The following is a 23,137-nucleotide window of genomic DNA, read 5'->3' on the forward strand; positions in this document are numbered from 1 at the left end:
TATCTCCAAACGAAGTAGGCAAGGCTCGTTGGCCCCAAGGAATTCTGCCTGGCAACTTTTCTCTCATCTCCCCACTAACCTCTGGACCACGTAACTAATGCCACCGACCAAATCTCCGAACTTTGTTCCAGTTAATAATAATAATAATAATAATTATTATTATTATAATATTATTATTATTATTATTATTATTATTCAGAAGATGAACCTTATTCATATGGAACAAGCCCACCACAGGGGCCATTGACTTGAAATTCAAGCTTCCAAGGAATATGGTGTTCATCTGAAAGAAGTAACAGTAGGTAATAGGATATACGGAGAGAAGAGATCAGTTATCAGGAAAGTAAAAATAAATGAACAAATTAATAAACAAATAGATAAAAATCTAAGTAAATTATTAAAATACAAGGAAAGTTTCTTTGGGGTAACAATGCGCTGCATTTTCACCTGAACTTTTGAGGTCCCAATTGCACAACCTCCTCAGGGAGAATGTTCTACAAATATTAAAATGATAAAACATTGCACCAAGCAACAAATGTGCGCATGTGTTTCATGAAATTTTGGTGTTCAAGCCAGCACTGGGACACTTTCGGACACTCAGCGCTTAAGACGGTGGAAAGATGGGGTTGGACAGCAAGATAAACAGGTCCAGAGAATAAAGGAGATAAAGTACAAGGCTCTACAGGTGGAACTGGAGCTAGAGAGGTTGAACAGCAAGACTGAAAGAAAGGAAACGAAAATGGAGGCAGAGTTAAATGGCTGAAGAGTGGACGCAGGCAGGAGGCAAATGGACGCTGCAAACACCCTTTAATCATGCCTACAGTGCAACACGTGAGGCGCACCGATGGCACTAACCCTCCTAACGGGAATGTGTGTGTTTCTGCGAGTGTTGGAGACAAAACTTTATCCCAAGAAGCAACTACTGCTGACAAACTCGAAGCCACAAACATGTCACCAAGTAGCAAAAATTAGATAAACCCCCTTTTAGACAAAAATGAGTTCAATTCTTTACCAAAATCGAGTGAAAAGGCATAAATTAGTTACTCGATCGTGCAACTACTTGTTCGTGTGACATCCAACCCCTGTGTGTGTGTGTGTGTGTGTGTGTGTGATACACAATCAACATGACGTAGTCTTTCATTTCGTAGCAATCCCGTCCCTTCAGAGAGAGAGAGAGAGAGAGAGAGAGAGATAGCACACGTAAATCGCTCCGGTGAGATTTAATGAAGCCCCCCGACGTCCCTAACATGCTTGATCGTTTTGCTTCAGGTATCAAACACGTGTTCCATCTGACACTTTTTTAGTTTCATGTACCCCTGCCAGGGTACGGGCAATGGGAACGCGTACTCATAATGAGATTAGCTAGCTATAGCTAGGATGCCGTCGCGAACATACAGCTCAGATAAGTTTAGATTACGGCTTCAACGAGATATATTTCTCTTGGCATTGTCTGATGTTTGTGTATATGTTAGTGTGAGAGCTAATGTGTGTTTATTCATGTGCACTCTCTATTCAAGTACATGGATGGATGGATGTATGATATTTAGGGCAAAAGCCCAGGCACTGGGGCCAAGAAGGCTTCACACACACACACACACACACACACATACGTGCTTGCTTCAGGTCAAATTAATGTTCTAAGAAAATTATGATCAAACGAATTTTCGCCACCAAGCAAATAATAAAAACAAATTTGTGTTGTGTTATGTCTTTTAAATGATATCAAAATATTAGCAAACTCAGCCAAGACTAACCTGAAAAATGAAGTGATGGCACACAAAACAAGTGAACGAAAGATACATAAACAAAACACACGTCTGGATATAAAAAATAAATTACAATAACAAACATTCAGTTAGGAGAGCTCTTTCGGCTAATGCTTAGTAATTTCCATAAACATAATCCTTACTAACATTTGTTTCATGTTTTCTTTCTACTGTATGAAATAAATGACATATATCATATATATATATATATATATATATATATATATATATATATATACCTTGGGAAAAACTCTCACCCAATGAGATTTATAATTTATTAAGTGCTTCGCCCCTGTCAGGATTCGAACCGATGCCTGCTTTAGAAACAACGACAGACAGTATATTAATTCAAAGAGTTTCTAACTCGTGGGATCGATCTCGATCCTCTGAATGGTGTGGGCAAAGGATTAGTCACTGAATACATAATATACATTTTTCCATTGAACTGAGCTAGACTAAGCAAATAAGTCTTGACTCCAGCAAAAATATTTGCAGGATTGTTCTATAATCTATAATAAAACGTTTATTGGTTATTAACTAAAAATGTCGAGGTCCAAAATACTAAATAGTACTGCATTTGTATGAAAATAAATATATACTGTATGTATAAAATGAATATAATAAACAAAACTAAATGAAACCCTTTTTCCACATAGGTTAGCTTCTTAACATTGGCTATTAAAACTGACTTAGGAGGCACAGAAAATATTTTGTTGAAGTTAGGCCTAGCATATTACAAAGCTAAGTGACATTCAATATGGAAAATGGTTCGGGAAAAACGGTGTAAAACACTATCTACTATTTCACATAGATCATACGTAAATAGCTTCCATTAACATCAAGTTCAGGATCAAAAGTTACGAAGAGAGATAATTGCTGATGGCTGTTTGACAGTACATACTTTAAAAGCCTATCTATCGAGTGTGCCTTCGTATCCTATTGTTACATAGTGTAAAACGTTTAAAACTTATAAAATATATGAAATACTCCAATGAAACGTATTTACGAAACATAGCACTGAAACAGGAAACACAATACTGATATCTAATACGAAATACTACCTTTATACCAGTGGTAAATAACATAAATTCGTGAAATCTATCAATGTTATGAAAATGTCCGTGTAACATGAAATATGACACTCTTGAAACCTAAATATACAAAGTATAACTTACAACTAGTAAAATATTATAAATTTAACCTTGAAACATGCTATGTATTGAATATGGGCTAGAAACGTATCCGTTTGAGATATAGGCCTAACCTTTGAAAGCTTTCACATATACGAAATATACCCTTGAAATCAATTAAATACGTGAAAGTTGGCCTTGTATAATGCAAAATCTTAAAAAGGCAACAATACTAATTCAATACAAGAACTGTGCACTTAAACCTAAGCGAAAATAAAATCACACAAAATAACTGTATGGTGTACTCGACTTACCAAGTGGAACATCGTTCAACACAGATAAAAAAAAAAGGGATTTTATCTGTGTTGATTTAGTATCGGACATATGGCACGGCGAGTTATTAACCCAAATCCCCATCTGACCGTCGTGGAACCCGGAAACATAATCCAAACGAAAATTCATCTAGGGTTAACCATAATTCTTCTATGCACTGACGCCATGTTAGCCCAATCTCGTTGGCTCGTTCATAACTTGCAAAGATCTCTACCGTAATTAAACGCCATTTAACGGCTTATGACACTTTCGGAAAACTTATCTCGCAACTAAATCAATCACTTGACTGCAAAGTTCCCGTTCAAGCAGCTAAAACAGACGAATAACTTAACGTACAGCTTGCGTCGCCTCAAAGTAACAGAGGGAAACTGTGAAAAGGGTAATTTCACTACGGTTTTGGCGAGCCTTTTAGGGGGATGGGGGAGTTTTCGGAGGTGGGGGGTTTAGTTGTCAGACCCACTTCTCTCAACAGTCCTCCATTCAATACAGTGTAAATTGTTTGTGACCTAACACATGTTCGCAAAGAGGCGGAAAACACGAAAATGGAGACTGAACTTGCTCCTTTATTGGTAAGAAATCTGTAGAAGGTTGTCAGTTGAACATCTTGGTCCCACGTAAAGGGACTTTCCATAAAGAGTTGTACCGCCATTTGGTTCTTCCCTCGTTCAGGATATGGTGATAATTGTCAAGTGTTTGATTTTATATGAGCAATTGACGTAAAATATGTAGTGAGATAGCATATTCAGGCTTCATTAGTCTCGAGAAAGTCGTAGGCTAGTTGGCGAAGGAGATAGTGTAGAAGAACGCCCTAGGCCTACAAAACTGTTTTAGTGTATCATTTCCTATTGCACTTGCATTTTTATTATATTTACGTCTCCTGTGGTTACAAAGAAGTTCGTTTCCAATTCGCTGACACAAAATTCTCACGAAAATTAAAATTTCAGCTTTGCAGATGTAGGCCTAGGCCTATGCAGTTATGTCTGTCAGATATGAAACATTTCATGCCTTAATAATCGGTGCCCCTTTATTGAGATATAAACCATTTTAAAATGTAACTCTGTTATTTTAATTGTAAAATTATGTGCATTTCATTTATCATAACTGCTAAATACAACATATTCCGCAAATCGTAATTTGACTAAACAAAGAATCTTACTATAGGCATAGGTTAATCTAAACCTAACAGGTCCTGCTTTTCAAGTCAAAAATGTCTTTCCCATAAGATGTCTACCTAAATTAAGAGTGCCTGTTTTACAGGTCATAAAAGTATCTTTCCACATAAATGGTCTGGTAATTTTCTGGTATGAAAACTACGAAACATAAACCGAAAAAAACTTACGGAGACCCCAACATGTTTAGTGAGGCGTTGACATCTCCGTGCGTTATTCTTCCTCTTTGAATCCCAGGTGTTCACTGAAGAGTGTCGATTGATGACAGTTTTTTTTAAGGGAAAATTAGCATAATAGGCCAGAAACGGTGCCACATGTCATTAATTATAATCATTTTACTTTCTGCGTTGAATGTTATTAACGTATAATTAATAACTTCCAGGATTCTTAGTAGTATTCGTAATATGGTTAGTTTTTAAAATTGGCCGTCAGGGGTTTGATCGCTTGTTCGTTATTGAGGATGATACATTTGGCAACGGCTTCCGTCCTCCCCCCCCCACCCCGCCAGTAACCAATACCCTGAGTGGATGAGATAAGATGCTTGGACTCGCAGATAGCGATGTCCAGGTTTTTAATTGTCTGTGAGATAGGACTTTCTTTTTATTTTTATTTTCTCTATATACAGTAGTATAGGTGTTATAATATGCGTGATTTCATTATAAGAATATTGATGTATTTCCTCTGAACCTTAAAGATGCCATTTGCCACTTGATAGCTTTAATATTTAGCAGCAATTATGAACTAAAACTTTACAAGTGACACTAAAGGCAGAAGAAGAATGACCTAAGTGCTTTGTATAAAAAAATCGCATCTCTCTCTCTCTCTCTCTCTCTCTCTCTCTCTCTCTCTCTCTCTCTCTCTCTCTCTCTCTCTCTTCGATATTTTTTCTCTACCTCATTATTGCGTATAATTGCCTGTTTCATCAGTATGGAAATTTTTTCATTTTCATTCACTGTACGTATCTTATATTAAATTCCTCCAAGCTTTGCTAATTGTATTTCTTATAGTTTTATTCATAAGTTTGCTTTCAAATTATATATATATATATATATATATATATATATATATATATATATATATATATATATATATATATATATGTCTATTAGCTAGATAGATATATATGGTTGCGTACCATGTCGACTAACATACGCCCGTTGAATTCTTTTGACCTCATGCACTTTATTTGCCCAAGGGCAGAGGGTACAATTTTTCGTCCTTATTTACTCCTACTGACTATAATAATAGTGACCTTGCCTTGTCCTACTAAAGCAAAATTGCCAATCAAGAGAACTCTAAGAAATATAATGCCACCTTTAAGACGAAGGTCTCCTAATGGCTGAAGTTCGGTTTTGCCTTCTATACGGCATAAACGGCAACAGCAGGCAAGGTTGATTGCTCTGCACGCACAGCACGAAGTCGCAAGCGCTCTGACGAAGGCAAAACGTTAGTATGATACGCAGATATTCCTGGGAACTCTGTACTGCGCACTGTGCCCGTTCTGCAACAGTAAGTGAATGTCAGGTTTCGCTTGGGTTATCGTGAAGTGTAAATCGTTCTAGTATGTGTTTATGGGTTCAGTTCAGAATCGTGTGAAACTGAATGTATTACTTTAACGTGAAAGTTAACGTATTATTTTAAAAGCTAATTGATGGGCATTTGCTCTAAACAAAGAAATTATTTTATTTGTAAATTAATTTTACTCAGTACTTAGACTCAAAGTTCTTTGCAATTGTAAATCATTTTAGTCTGTGTTTATGTGTTTAGTTAAAATATATGTGAAACATGACGTATTGTTATAAAAGCTAAAAGATAGATATTTACTCTAAACAGTTAAATAACTTATTTGTAACTTTAACCTAAATTGCTCGTACTTACACTCGACGTTCTTTACCAAGCAACGCAGAGCGAGGATCAATTGAAGATTTGCAAGGGTCCCCCCAGTAAATTTCGTCCGTTTTCTTTAAAAATCATTCGTTTTCATTTTTCAAAGAACCATTAAATGTTCGAATGAATAACGAGCGAGATGGTTCCCATAGCAACAAATTAAATTTTTCATCGATTATACCGGAAGTTAATCATTTAGATGGGGCCACCCCGTGAATGGTTTTCACCCGTGTTCATCAAAATTCGTATAACCCTTCTTGAGGTATCCTGCTTGCATGCAGTCACAAAGGCAAGAACTGGTGAAAGGAAGATATTTTAAGTCAGGAATGAGGAAAGCCAGAAGCAGGGAGAGAATTCCAAGGCTTGGCTGTAAAGGGTAATAAGTAGTCTGAGTAAATCCTAAGAGTAGAGCGGATTTAGATATTAAATGGGAGAAGGGGTGACACGACGGGTGTTACCAGGCAGCCTGTGTTGGGGAGGAATCATACTCTTGAAAATGCAGTTTGATATATATATATATATATATATATATATATATATATATATATATATCACCGATTAGTTCTTAACGTTTACAAAGTGGGGTCCTGAGAAAGACCAAAATTGCCACACAAATATACAGGCATATATATATATATATATATATATATATATATATATATATATATATATATATATATATATATATATATATATATATATAGATCCTTTTGCTTTAGACTCATCCTGTTGAAAACTCTATCCAGAACTTTGACTGCTGAAATGAATAATATTTAATCAAGTGATTTGAACGTCAGCATGTTACATTTACCACGTTTTTTTTTCTCGCAGGTGAAACTATGACACACACCAATACACCAACGTTTGGAGTGCCGTGAAAAACGTCTGCTGTCTTTTGAAACCAATGAAAAACGTTTTGTTAGAACGAGTGATGTGACCGTTATAAATTTTCATGAATTTCGTAATAACGTTAATTTGTGATAAAATCATGTTACGTCCTAAAAGGTGAGAGATATACGAAAATAAACAGCGTGTAGTGTTACTTTTATTTTTTTATGATATGAATCCCAAGGTCTGAAAATGTTTGAAAAGTAAAAAAAAATATGTTCGGATTTTCAAAATTAATATTACTGTAATAAGTTGAGTAAAGAGAGGTGAAAGGAACCGATAAAATAAGCAGTGAAAGGATAAATAAAAGAAAGAGTCTGAAATAAGATACGAGAAAACCTTTAAAATACGTGGTGAAAGCGAAAGTGAAAGAGAGTAATGAAAAATACTAATTATGAGAAAACCCAGTGAATTACATCATGAAGGTACAAATAAGGAAAGAGTTTTAGAAAAATATGAGAAATCCGACAAAATACTTCATCAAAACCTTAGGAAATTTTTTTGAAAGCAAGCCATGAAGGGGCGTCCCATCCCTCTCGACCGGGAGATGAGGGAATCTGGTACTGATGCTGAGGACTGCGGTTTACTCTCTCGCTCTCATTCTCCATGATGAAAATGATGTCAAAATGGCACAAGGCTATGAGGCGTTTGCAGCTGGCGGAATGGGGTGAGTAATTATGCATTTTCATAATTGTTTTTCAAGTTTCCTGTTTTCGTTTTCTGTAAAAGAAAACTGTTGTGCCGGCTTTGTCTGTCCGCCTGCACTTTTTCTGTCCGCCCTCAGATCTTAAAAACTACTGAGGCCAGAGGGCTGCAAATTGGTATGTTGACCATCCACCATCCAATCATCATGCATATCAAATTGCAGCCCTCTAGCCTCCTCAGTAGTTTTTACTTTATTTAAGGTTAAAGTTAGTCATAATCTTGCACCTGCCAACGATATAGGAAAGGCCACCACCGGGCCGTGGTTAAAGTTTCATGGGCCGCGGCACATACAGCATTATACCGAGACCACCGAAAGATATGTCTGTTTTCGGTGACCTTCATTATACGCTGTACAGAAAAATCGATTGCGCCGAAAAAAGTTTTTTACTTTTTTTGTTGTCGTAATGTACGAGTTCTGTCTGTAAAAATTAAATTTTTACATTTTTCTGTAATAATAATAATAATAATAATAATAATAATAATAATAATAATAATAATAATAATTAATAAATTTATTTTCATCATAATCCATATATACATTAATAATTAGGGTTACAGATAGGTAAAATGAATATATAGGCTATACATGACAAAAGCATGCTCGGTATCTATCCTGGAAGCCTGAACTTACTTTCGGCTCTCTCTCTCTCTCTCTCTCTCTCTCTCTCTCTCTCTCTCTCTCTCTCTCTCTCTCTCTCTCTCTCTCTTATCTAATAAGTATTTCATTTTCTCCCTCTTGTGAATTACTCTGTACAGGTGACTATATGGATTTAAGCCTGAGTAACCTAATCTAAATTACATGACCTACTAAAGTTTAGCTGACTGACCTATCACGACAAAGGGCTTATAAAGCTCGCTGCATTGACCGTGTCTTGCTCTTTAACTGAATTGATCGGTTGCCATTGCAAAAAAAAAAAAAAAAAAAAAAAGAGACGATTTAGAACCATATCACATTTCCCGTGTTCGCAATCCCCCTAAAATTTGTTTAAATAACGCTTTGAAATGGTATATGAGTATATTAATGTTTTTGCTTGAGAGAGAGAGAGAGAGAGAGAGAGAGAGAGAGAGAAAAGAGAAAGAGAGAAAGAGAGAGAGAGAGGATAATGGTACTGAAGCTAAGTACATGCACAGCAGATGATATGTATATATATATATATATATATATATATATATATATATATATATATATATATATATATATATATATATATATATATATGTGTGTGTACATATATGTGTGTGTAGGAATGCATATATAAATACAAATTATAATATATATATACATATATATATATATGAGGCTGGCAATTCTACATTTAGAATCCTCTCCATTAAAAAGAGCCAAGTTCGATTCCCGACCGGGACAGGCGCGAGTTGGTCGTATACGGTTAAAACCCAAAACAGTATACATGTTATATATATAACCATTTAAATGTAAGCAACAGAATAATAATAATAATAATAATAATAATAATAATAATAATAATAATAATAATAATAATAATAATAATAATAATAATGAGTTAAGTATCACAAACCATCGCATAAATGTGACGCAAAACCACCTGTTCTTTATTTCATGCCACTGACCTGTGATGACCTGTTCCACTTTACGACTTGACCAGTCGATAGGAGGAGTGTCATAGCATGCAACTTACATTATAGCAGTCAAGTTGCAGCACTTGCTTCTCTTTGTACTTGCCACTTGCTCTCCGAGAAATTGAAAGTGAAGAAGTCCAGCCCAATTCATGACACCTTGACATAGTGATGTTGAGAGAAAGTATGTTCCTGTATTTTCTCTCGAGAGTTTGAAATAGTTAGAATGAGAGAAAGTATGTTCCTGCATTTCTCTCAAGAATTTGAAATAGTGATAATGAGAGAAAGTACATTCCTGCATTTTCTCTCAAGAATTTGAAATAGTGATAATGAGAGAAAGTACATTCCTGTATTTTCTCTCAAGAATTCGAAATAGATATAATGGGAGAAAGTACATTCCTGCATTTCCTCTCAAGAATTTGAAATAAATGAGAGAAAGTATATTCCTGTAATTCCTCTCAAGAATTTGAAATAAATAAGAGAAATTATATTCACCCATTTTCTCTCAAGAATTTGAAATAGATACCAGTATAATGAGAGAAGTGTATTCCTGTATTTTCTCTCAAGAATTTGAAAAAGTTTCTAATTCCTGCATTTTCTTTCAAGAAATTGAAAGTTATAATGAGAGAAAGTGCATTCCTGCAATTTCTCTGAACAATCTGAAATAAATGAGAGAAATTACATTCCTGCATTCACTCTCAAGAATGTCATAAGAGAGATATAGGTAAGAGAGAATAATTATCGTATGAGTACTACCTATTACGATATGGTAGTGTTAACACTAACAAAGTAACGATTACCCGCGTGTGCTCTCTCTCTCTCTCTCTCTCTCTCTCTCTCTCTCTCTCTCTCTCTCTCTCTCTCTCATCCAAGTTCTCTTGATATCAACTGAGAATAGAGAGGATTTCCAGAATGTGAGAGAGAGAGAATTGTTATTGTTCTTGCTCCATTTTTTATTCTGATACCTCTCGGATGCGACATAATTATCAACTTTACAAAGAGAAAATTGTCTCGTTATTATTATTATTATTAGTTAATGGCGTTCTTAATGCATATACACATTCATGTGCAATAAGCCGAAAAACCTTTATTTTATTAATCAACCTTAAAAAAACAGATTGTTTATCATATGTGACGAAGTAAACAAAAATAAAACTGACTGAAGAAATAATTTATTATTATTATTATTATTATTATTATTATTATTATTATTATTATTATTATTATTATTATTATTATTATTATTATTATTATTATTATTATTATTATTATTATTATTATTATTGTGTAATAAAATTCCACAGTTATATAGTAAACTATGTTACTATGTAAAATATATAAAATTTATTTCACATAGTAATATAGTTTACCATGTAATTGTGTATTTTTATTACACAGATTGTTTTCCACGAGATTGTGAATTTCTTAGCAGTATTATTATTATTTATTATTATTATTATTATTATTATTATTATTATTATTATTATTATTATATATCCCTTTACACAAACTACTTATAAATTATCTTGTAAATTAAGGAAGAGGAACACGAATTAACCAAGCAGAAGATTCACTTGATACATATCGACATTTGTCAAACTTGTCGCGTTTAGGACTGAGTGAACTATAATTACTTCATTCGCTTGTGTTACTTTCATTTCAGTTGATTATTAATATTATATATAATATATATATATATATATATATATATATATATATATATATATATATACATATACATGTCTATGAATATATATATAAATGTATATATCTATATCTATATATATTCATATGTATACATAGGCTATACATACATATAGACAGATATATATATGAATATATATACATATATAAATATATATATTATATATACATATAAATACAGTATATCATATATATTTATATATATACACATACACACAAGCAATATTAACATCTCCATTACAAAATATTTACCAATTTTACTCAAAATATTTATCAATTTTACCCAAAATATTTATCAATTTTACCCAAAATATTTATCAATTTTAGTGACCGGCAGTTAAAATCCACTTCATTCTTCAAACACGAACATAAACCACGATCTAAAAAAAAAAAAAAAAAAAAGTGCAATCAAACGTAAGATTTCAGGCATGAAGAACTGAGGAAATGGATGGATGAATAAAGCCTCCTTTCCCCCGTGAATTACATTCATTATTCACGGTCGCGTTCGGTAAATAATGAACGGTCGCCAAGGTGAAGGTGGCGTGTCTGAAGAACGTTTGTGAAACAGTACATGAATGAATAAGATACTCGGTTGTATTTATTTAATCTTAGTGTGAATGTTGTTGTGTTGTATTTGTAATTGTGTACTCACCTTTGTGCATGCATATTTTTATGAGTGAGTGAGTGTGTGTACACCTGTATGCATTTGTATATATATACTTATGTATGTATATATATATATATATATATGTTTTACATTTTGTACTATATATATATATAAGTATATATTATATATATATAAATTATCTATATATACATAAACATACAGTATATATAAATATATATACATATATATATATTATATACATGTAATATATATTTATATATATATAAAAAATTAAAATATATATGTATGAAATATAAAACATTATATATACATACATAAGTGCCTGCACATACACACATACAGTACATACAGCAAATACACCCGCACACACCTACAGTACACAAACAAGCCCGCGCACGCCTACACAACACCAACGTTGATTCAGCTATTAATTATACACGATTGAGTTCTCAGAGATCCGAATGGTTATTTGCAGTCGTTAGTTTATGTCGTGGCCTAGCGAAAGGTCTCTAGTGATATATGACAACAGAAAGTAAGGCATAGTACAATCTCCATTTTTCCCCGCTTACGTAACATTTATATTATTTTATGTAAGTTCTATGCAATTTATGTAACTTTTATATACTTTTTTTCTTTTATCGTCTGAAAGGAATTAAATTGAAGCCTAAATTGTCGGATTAAATTTGCTAAATTTGGAGCTGTTTATATTCATATTTTTCTTCATATTTTATATTTATATTAAGTGTAACCAATTATTTTTACCGATAATTTTCAGTTTAAGCGGCAAAAAACCCATTGGGATTTTGCGTGTTGCTAATGTGTGTGTATAGGCTATATATATATATATATGTATATATATATATATATATATATATATATATATATATATATATATATATATATATATATATATATATATATATATATATATATATATATATATATATATATATATATATATATATATATATATATATATATATTTATTTATATACTGTATATATATATATATATATATATATATATATAGATTGCATTAATATGTAAAATAATAAAAAAGATAAATGTTGGGCATTTTTCGCTTATTTGTTGCGTAATCCTTTCGAGGGACATCATTTGCCAATGTCCAAATTCTCAGTGTTTTCTTTACTTATTAACTCCAATAAGAAATGTGAATATACGATGTCGTAATTTATATATACTTACACACTGTACACTCAAGGCATCACTTGAGAAAGTACAAACAGGCCTATTATAATTTCCCAAACCGGTTTACACCAAATTTTGTCAACTTTTAGCCTACCTTCTGGTTAGTAAACTTTCTAAAGCAGCTTAATTTTAGGTCGAAGAAAGAGTGAAGTAATCCCATAGACTCCTCAAACCCTTATAACTTTAGTGATAAAAAGAAAATGGGAAAAATTACAATATTGCGACCCAGCCAAGAAATCGTTAACAAATAAAGTACGGTACCTTGTATACGCATGTATATACAGTATACTAATCCAAGGGCTAGGATTGTTGTTTTAGATAAACAATTATTTCGGTGGCACGGGCTCTTGCTCCTAGGGCAGCCAGTAAATCCCAGGTTAAGAAGAAAGTAACGTAAAGGATGGGTAGGTCTAGTGGTTAAGGAAAAGGTTAAACCTACTCTTAGGCCTAGCTAAATTCTATATGGCTTAATGACTCGAAGCGTATGCAGATATAAGTGAAAATCCTTCCTCTTACATCCTAAGCCAATATTCTTTTGGTTAGAATCCAGGAATTACACGAAATACTTCATTCCCGTCTTCATATTGGCCTTGCTTTTCAAGAATTAATAGTCTCATTAAGCCTGCATTCAGGAGAAAAGAAACTGATTACAAGAAACCTTGCCGTTCATCAAATAGCACTTGATAAATGTAACACTCTGTGAAAACTTAATGAAATCGATAGGTATACCATGACATGACTGCATTCCAGTACTGGAATCGCTTGGGATTGTCGAGAATCGGCTGGACCAGGCAGCCAGCAAGTTGCCAGTCACCATGGGGAGTATTATGTTTATATAAAGCTTAGACTCACACGGCAAGGTCTCGCTTACAGGCCGTTACAGTTTGGCGCCAGAATGGTGTTTGTTCGTATTTACAAGTAGATGGGTCTTGAGTATACACACACACACACACACATGTATATACATATATCTATAATTACACTTCATTTTCCCTTAAGAGGGGTGGCTCCGGAAACTAAATTCACAGCAAAGTCAGTAAAATCACTTTAGTATTATCGCTATCCAAGCTGTAACCTAAGTTGGATAGGCAGATTTCTAAAAAGGCCAAGAACTAACGAGTAAAGAATGAACTGTTTGAGAGAAATAACAAAGGAAAACCGAACTCTTAAAAAAATTCATCATGAAGTGAGACTGATCAGAACCAGTTCAATACAACGAAAAATTTAAAAATGTGAAGAACTGCAATGACTGGAGAAATTTTGCACTTGGAAAAAGGAAGGATCTTGACGGAGATATATAATAAAACTAAAGATTTTGTTCAACAACTTCAGCTAATGATTAAAAATCGGTAATTATTTTATAATAGCTGTATTGAAGAACCTTTGTATTTACTCGTAAAGCCATGTACCTGAATGTTTGTTTGTATATGTCAAAATAACGTTGATGCCCAGGACTACATTTAAATCAGGAAATGTGTACATTATTCACATAAAGTTTTCAAGATTCAGTGACGTGAAATGTGAAGCTATGTGAAACTATTTCATACTGCAAAACTTCAGATACTCAATCGTTAAATACAAAGAATTATTACATGTAAATCTGCTTTTCAATCCAAGTGTCCTTTACAAGAACATTGAAGATGAATTGAACTTCTTTATAAACTCCTCACCCTCCCTCCCTCGCCCCTTCCTCACCCAAACCCCGCTCCCCCTTCTCGCCAGGTGATCGACTAAGCTACACGTAAACACAAAGGGGAAGAAATCATATTGTGGTATATGTATCTTACATTATAACTCTCTTGGCCCTCCAAGTGAGGCAGAAACCCTCCACCCCTCCTCCAAAAGAGCTTTATTAGCCCTTTCGTATCTTTGTAGTTGATAACAGTCTCCCAGCGTCCCCACCCCCTTCCCCAAAATCCACCCCTGGTCTCCTGTAGCCCGGTTGTCCAAAGCTCCCGGTCAACAGTTGTGTGCTAATGGTGTGGCGGTAGTGGACGCGACGGAAGATAGGTCTATTGGTCGCTTTTTCGTCCCTTTTTTTCTCTGTTACGTTGTTTACAAACGCTGAGGAAGGGTGCCGTGGTGTTATCCGTTATAAAAAAAAGTGAAATATCATTGACCTAAAAAAAGTGAAAAAAAAACCGTCATCGTACTACTATGTGATGTAGTCTACGTTACAAAGTGAAATTAACGTATTTTTTGTGCGCGTTTTTATCAGAAAATAATTAACTAGATAGTTCACTTAACGTCCAGTATTTCGAGACCTTATTTATGTGTATTACCACAAAAATGTGTAATGTAATGGATCAATCAGCTTGACAAGCTGTCAATGTTAGTAGTGACAGCCAACGACAGGAAATTCTATAAAATGTAAGATTATTTGAAAACCATTTAAAAAAAAACTTGTGTATCAGAGTATTGGATTAACCAATTTACCGAGAGCAGAATACTGGATTAACAGGTTAATTTTCAATGCATAATTGTGTTTACAACATGCCATCATCGGCTCAGGCTACAGTAGGCCTACGTGAAAAGGAGAAATAAGTCAACACTCCCCATGAAGAACTCGAACAACTCACACGAGCGAATGTTTTTGCGTCATTTTCTTCGGTCTTGTGACCAACACGAAAGAAGGACTTCAGAGAAATTCTCTGAGGATGATCATGCACAATAACCTCTACGACGATGGAGAAGACATGAAATTGTTCCGAGTCAGGGCTTTCAGCTTTCTGAGGAGACTCAAGGACGAAGAAGAAGGTAATGGATGGACGAAGTTTTGTGAATGCTAAGAAAGTTCCGTAATTAATTTTACTCTGGTGAAGGAAGAGAAAAAAAAGAATTGACCTTAATAGAATACTTAAGTTGTACCAGTGTTTTGCCATTGTTATCGTGAAAGAATATTATGTATAGGTCAGTTAGTTAGGTGGTTATTTTACTGTGATGGGAGTTAAACATGCAAGTTGTGCGATAATTGATTAATTTTCCCAATTTACTGTTGGTAGTTTTAATGTTCTGTAAAATAGTTCTCTGGTTTGATCTCTGTTATGAGTTTGTCTCGTCGTCCAGGGTGATCTAGGCTTGGGCGTTGTGAAAAAAGCCGTGGAATTGGTTGGCTTTCTTAAAATGGTATGAAAAATACTTTTTAGGGGGTGGGGTGGGGTGGGGGAGCAGTGGCTGACTGGTTAGCCTAATGTGTTTAGGGTTCAGAATTTTATTGTGGAAAAGGGCCCCCATGTATTAATTTTGCATATGTCACGTGGAAACATCGGTTACTTCCCAAATTTCGTAGGCATTCTTGTGGCATTTCCTGATAGCATCGTTAAATCCTAATGGCCGTGTTCTCAACACTTGGAATATTCATTTTCTTAGTTTAGGATTTGATTCAAAGACTGGCCTGTTATTCCTCCACCTTTGTGACCTGTGCAGCTGTCGGCAGGATGCAGTACCCATCACAGAGACAAATTTTGGTTTCTTGCGAATCACTGTACGTCAGTTTCAAGTGAAAGATGGTTCACATCAGACCTCCCAGTGTGTATTCTGACAAAGTGCAACTGGGCAGTTCCATTGCTGATTGGTACTGAAAATACCTACAAAGGAATTGACATATGTGGTTTTCATAACTAATGACGAAGGTAAAGGTACTGTTATATTTGTATATCCTTTCCTGAGTATATGCATATTCATTTATAAGTCTATTAGGAAAAAGAAAGATTAATACCCTAAGGTTTCCTGTGACGATCGGTTACGGGTAGGGAGATTTTCACATAACGAAAAATGGGTGTTTGTCTGCCAGGATGCTATATATATATATATATATATATATATATATATATATATATATATATATATATATATATATATATATATATATATATATATATGTGTGTGTGTGTGTATGTGTGTGTGTGTGTGTGTGTGTGTGTGTGTGTGTGTGCGTGTGTGTGAGGGCCTGGAATATATGCATGCATCCTAATTGTATGCTCTTGCGCACATGAAGGTTAAACTGTTCATGGCCCACACAACGGGAGTGTTTGTAATTATAATAGATTCCCCAGTTATATAAAAATAAACGCATTTCTAAACTATTAGCATAAAACACGTGCCATTCTAACACGCCCAAATATCCCATTATGTGTCACGTATATCCCAGTGTCTTATATATTCTTCATAAGTTCCATTTTTCAATTTTTCCATAAACGATACAGCTAGATCACAATGCCACCTTGTAATTCCCCTGTCGTTTTTAAGACGAGAATATCGCTCTTTGGGAGGGGAGCTGAAATCAATAGCATTATGTTGCCTAGACACACACACACTTCAGTATGTACACACACTACGGCAGACCTGTTGAACGTATCGTAACCTTGATATAAAATTTATAGATTTTTCAAAAGGTTTGCTTAGTGTCAAAAATACCATTTAATTATATACTGCAGTTTTTAAAGAAGCTTGTAGCAAGGACTAGTCTTGCCCTGTAGAAATTACTTGTATATTAATTTTAGTAGCAAAATACTACTTCGCGTTCATATACATGGTCTGCGTTCGATTTGTTTATATAAAACTCGGAATTACGAGAATGCATAGATTTAATTCACAATTTACTATATTCACGGTATATTATATTTGAAAGGGGATTTTGAGCTGATAGTACTGTCAATTGCCAAATGAACTGAATAAATCTGCAGCTCAGGCTATCCATGGACACCCAGCCAACCTTCCCAACCGGTACCACCTCCTCAATCCCCCCAACCCCTTACCATCCCCCGCCCCCACCATCCCCAAACCAGTTGTGGGGCGGGGTGTTTCTCCAACTCCTTAATTCCCAGACACTGTCAGTGGATCAATGCTGCTTATGTTTTGAGCATTGCAAAAGCATATTTTGAGCTGAACGTGGCGAGTAAGTAGTTCTTAGTAATATAAGCTTCTGTGCGGTAACTGTAAGGCCAACATCAATAGGGTTTTGCAGGTAATGTCTAGACGAGGTGAAATTTTGCCTAAAATGAGCCTGGTCGGCATGAGAGTTACTTTAGACAATTGCAGTTCCTTCTGGTAAACTATTAATTACACGGAAACGTAAGAACATTTATTTCGGCGTTATTATGCAAAGGAAAATTGCTTCTTGAATTTCAAACGGTATTCGAGCGGAGCTGCTTTGGCAAATTATGTAACTGTTTCTAACTTTTAAGTTATTTTATGTAGTTTCCAACCATGTTTTGGCTTGTGCTTTCGTTTCTTGATAAAATTATTCCTTTCAACTGTGATCTGGGTCAACTGCCTAAAATGATCCGGATAACATTCAAATTTAAACATTTTTAGGCCTATTGGCAACATTTGATTGGCGTTAGTGTTACGATAACTTTTAAACTTTTATAATATTGCTTTCAACCTGTTCAGTTATGTGTTCTGTCTGTGCATATATATATATATATATATATATATATATATATATATATATATATATATATATATATATATATATAGATATATATATGTATGTATTATGTATGTATGTATGTATGTATGTATATACACTATAGTTTTTAAAAGTAAGCTCCAAAACTTACGTAATACCAACATCCAAACTTCATCACCCTAACTTCATCACCCTTAAACTAGGCCTATGTCTGTAGCTCTTCCAAAAAATACTCGACCACCCAAACTTAAGCTCATGAAATTAAAGTTCTTTCGTTCAACTTATTCCATTAACAAAGTTGGTCTGAGGTGAAGCGTCTATATGTTTTTGTGAGGTTAGGTATGTGTTATCTGAGTACTTTGGAATTCTTGTTAGCTATTTTCAGGTGGCGTTTCGAGACTGCCTTTATCTTTGGGAAGTCTTGTAGGCTAAAGGTTTACGTTATTTAGCGCTATAGTGGAGTTATTCCGATCTGTTCTTAAATTCTTAAGTTTGGTGTTGCCACGCTCGTCTAAAGAAATATTGTTACTTTGAGATTAATCCTTAGTTAATATTTTCAGAGAGGCATCAGAGTTAATTTGCAACAATGTCCCATTGGACATTATTACTAAAATGTTTATTAATAATGTTCCATACTAAATATTTTACTAAATACTCACGTAAGAGTGAATTCTCGGTTTTGCACGATGCTGTAGAAACCTCTCTCTCTCTCTCTCTCTCTCTCTCTCTCTCTCTCTCTCTCTCTCTCTCTCTCTCTCTCTCTCTCTCTCATGTCTGTCAGTACGAGTGATAGCCTTACTGAGAGGTAGCCTATATCCAAATAACTGGGTATCACATATAGGCCGAGTGACGTAATGGCATCTCTCCGTGGATTTGAAGTATTCATTTTACTATTAAAAAAACTGTAGGATAGCAATGATAGAAGGTCCTACATAAAGCGCTTCAGAGGTTTTTATTAAGCTGTCATAATCACAAACTTTATCTGGCTTTCAGAATTTTATCAAGGTTTTATACTGAGAGATCCTCAAAACGGGTGGCCCACTAATGTCAGGTTGCAGTTAGACCAAGGAGGCTTAACCAGCAACGAATCGGCTTCAAAATCGACTAGATTATCCTCTAGATAGGCAATTGCTTATGTTCTTCCCTCTGGTTTGGGCTAGATAAGTACACATTGTATGTAGTCCGCCGTGTAATATTTTCTGGACATAGATTTTTGTGTCTTTTAGTTATGAATTCTGGGTCTGTGAGTTTTGTTCAGTATTGCAGGAACGACAGACTGATCTACGTTACAAAGAAGGTTTCAGTTCAGTAACCTTGGAAAGCAATGTCTCCATTAGCTGATATTTTTATCGATATTGTTAACTTTTACACAGTAGGTACTGGTAAAAGAAAAAAAAGTTAGCAAACCTCAGATAGTACGTTTTACTATTTACACACTTCGGAGAATTCATTTTTTTTTTTATTTGACACGCAATTTAAGTTTAGGGGATTTTAAAGTTTCCAATCACTTTTTACTGTTTTACTCCTAAAATAAGTCTATATCACTGCTCCTTTTTGCCTTCTCACTGTGTAATTTGAGTAATAAAATAAAGTTATATAATCTTTTTATATTAATTTATACTGTAAATAATACAATTCTGCTTTCAAAAGGATGACCTATAGGCACTTGCCTTAGTACACCATCCCATAAGCTGCATGATGTAGGTCTAGCCCCCGCCCATCTCTCTCTCTCTCTCTCTCTCTCTCTCTCTCTCTCTCTCTCTCTCTCTCTCTCTCTCTCTGATTTCACTTCCATAGTAACAGCTAGATTATAAGCCGCTGTGTGTGGCTTGCGTGAGACCTCTCTCTCTCCACATGAGCATAGGCCTAATGTTACATCAATGTACTCGTTACTTGTTGCTGACCCTCTCGTGTCTTGGCGACAATTGAAGCTTTTGGCATTTGTCGTGTGTTCTGTCAACATTCGGGTTTCAGTGTCGTCAAGTGAATTATTTTTTTGTTTCCCTTCACTTTGGCGTCACTTGCGTTGTCCGGTGGACGTCAGTGTTTCCTAAGTGGCCGTTACGGGCGTCAAGTAGTCTGGGGCTGACGTTCATTGTGGAACTGCCGTTTTTTTCTTTAATGACGTCTTGTGTGTTATGTGAAAAGTCGTTGTCCTCTCGTAAGGCTTTATATATATATATATATATATATATATATATATATATATATATATAGAGAGAGAGAGAGAGAGAGAGAGAGAGAGAGAGAGAGAGAGAGAGAGAGAGAGAGAGAGAGAGAGAGAGAGACCGCGTTAGGAGACGCGGCTTAATGTTGAAGAAAGTATATTTTATTTTTTATTTGATTTTTAGTTTGCTTTAAAATGTTTCGTTCAGCCCACTTAAAAATGAATAGAACTTTTGTATCTTCAAGTGTTGCGTTTTATGAATAGTCGTTATGTTCACCCTTCAAAATGAATGACTTTTTCAGAAATACACACACGCGTTACACACTCACACACACACACACACACACACACACACACACACACACACACACACATACATATATATATATATATATATATATATATATATATATATATATATATATATATATATATATATATTACATAGCTGTATAGATCATTTTTAAACCGTTTTAATTCTATTAAGTTGGTATGCTTCTTAGTATACGTGGCGCTAATGATTCTAATCATAGGCCATAAGCTGTCCTTTAAATCTCTCTCTCTCTCTCTCTCTCTCTCTCTCTCTCTCTCTCTCTCTCTCTCTCTCTCTCTCTCTCTCTCTCTCTCTCTTCGTGTCTTGAGCCTTCCTAGCAGTGGGTGAGTTGCCATACGAACTCAACACAAACTGAAACTGTCACGCCTTCTCACATAGGCCTATACAGCAACTCGTGCTCACGTTTTTGTGCTTTGGTAAAATAACATGTTATCAGGCCTGAAAATACCTGTAGTCATAACACCTGTGCTTAATGCTACGTGAGTGTTAAGCCCGACTTCCTCAAGTATATGTAACTTGTTCTCACGAAAGTTTCGCCGAGTTGACTAGCATTATTGAACGAATGATAACCCAGTCATAATGTCACATTTTAGTCACGATAAAGAGTTTTTGATTTCCTTTGTTGTTGTATGGTTAGCCGTATTTTTGTTGTTATATGGTTAGCTGTAACTTGTGTGTTTGTGAGTGTATGTGCGTATGTTTTATTGTGTGCTTTAGCAGGCATTTTGTCACTATTGGCCTACAGTTTGGACGTGAGGTTGGATAGTTAAAGAAGCATTCATGCAACACCTTCCAGCTATAATGAAAGTTTTTTTATTGTTTTCTTCTGCTTAATAGTTATACTGTAGTTAGTTATTTATTAACTTAGCATTAATTAGGGTTATTTTTGTCCTCTTTTGAAATTAATGGCGTGAGATGTTTGTGAAAGTCAAATTGAGATGAAATGACAACCAGTTAGTGGATGAAGCTTTTTCAGTTTCAGTGATCTCGAGAGAAATCCCCCACCCTCTCTCTCTCTCTCTCTCTCTCTCTCTCTCTCTCTCTCTCTCTCTCTCTCTCTCTCTCTCTCTCTCTCTCTAGCCTTGAGATTAATCTTTTTTGTGCCTGAATCGTCTTACTCTTTTCAAAATGGATTTTGATATTCGTATCATCATCTCTGGAAGGTATTTTAGAAACTGAACTGACTCCTGATTTACAAGAACGGTTCGGGATCCACTTTACCTCAGATGTACCGTTGTTGTGTACCGTATGAATGGACGTTAGTCTAGCTTTCGCTGAAGATAGGTAGATTGTCGCTAACGTTATTAAATCGGAACATTGACCTTCACTAGTGTTTTTTTTTTTTTAATTACCGGTGTTATGCGTGCTACCATTGTCCTCGGCGTTCTTGAAATGTTTAGAAGAAACCATGAGAACATTAAAATGCCATACGTAATAAGACATAAAGGTTATGGCTGTTATTAAAAACCGGGTAATAGTTTAATTGCAAATATACCTTTTCATACATTTTGTTTATGGGCGCCATTTCTGTTATCGATTGATAAAATTCTTTATATTTGTTTAAAGCTTAATCATTACTAGTTTCCAGTTACTCGTGAAGTTTCCAGGTCTGTTATGAAAGCTCTGTACCTGGAAACATCCAGATGATTATGGAATGCCAGAAACACGCGCTATCAGTTTTAAGTGTAGGCCTATATTTGAATACTTTATGAGTCTATCGATGTAACTAATATGTCTGGCTTTCTTGTTATATTAAATGTGGCCTTGTACCAGCACGGGATCTTGGTCCTTGAAAAGCCTGCATGACCTCGTGATGAGGTATATAGGTTTGCATTAATAAAGCCAGCATGTACTAGATGTGAAGTGAATAAAGTTAATGATAAAATTAGCAGGTGGGCCTTGTTAAGTTTTTTCTTAATTATTTTTGTTTCTAAACAGCTATTTCATTTTCACACAGCAGGTTGACTGGGTGTCATCAATTAAGACCAAGCTCAAACCTGCCTAAACCAGTTTAGAACTTAGGGTGTGGTTCTACACCTGGAGGATGTGTGTGTGTGTGTGTGCATAATGTGTATATACATAAATATTCATATATAATAATATATACGTGTATATATATGTGTGTAGAGAGAGAGAGAGAGAGAGAGGGATATATATATATATATATATATATATATATATATATATATATATATATATAGACAGATA

The 23,137-nt window shown here is 34.7% G+C and overlaps 1 protein-coding gene and 1 long non-coding RNA gene across 3 annotated transcripts in view; one reads left to right on the forward strand and one right to left on the reverse strand.

Moving 5' to 3' along the window:
* The window catches only part of LOC136830183 (uncharacterized), a 30,225-nt gene extending 25,581 nt beyond the window's left edge, over positions 1-4,644 (reverse strand). The window contains exon 1 of the long non-coding RNA XR_010850588.1: positions 4,569-4,644. This is a non-coding gene — a long non-coding RNA (uncharacterized lncRNA). The remainder of the gene's footprint in view (positions 1-4,568) is intronic.
* LOC136830182 (arrestin domain-containing protein 3-like) overlaps positions 3,626-23,137 on the forward strand; it is a 51,414-nt gene continuing 31,902 nt past the window's right edge. The window contains exons 1-2 of one of the 2 annotated variants that reach the window (XM_067089448.1): positions 3,626-3,798; positions 7,117-7,840. In XM_067089448.1, coding sequence (XP_066945549.1) covers positions 7,780-7,840 — 61 coding nt within the window. In that variant the 5' untranslated portion in view covers positions 3,626-3,798; positions 7,117-7,779. Of the gene's footprint in view, positions 3,799-7,116; positions 7,841-14,752; positions 15,773-23,137 lie in introns of those variants that run through there. The other variant, XM_067089447.1, reaches the window with a different exon arrangement.

Source organism: Macrobrachium rosenbergii, chromosome 46 (assembly GCF_040412425.1).
Source record: "Macrobrachium rosenbergii isolate ZJJX-2024 chromosome 46, ASM4041242v1, whole genome shotgun sequence".
Classification (NCBI taxonomy): Eukaryota; Metazoa; Arthropoda; class Malacostraca; order Decapoda; family Palaemonidae; genus Macrobrachium; species Macrobrachium rosenbergii.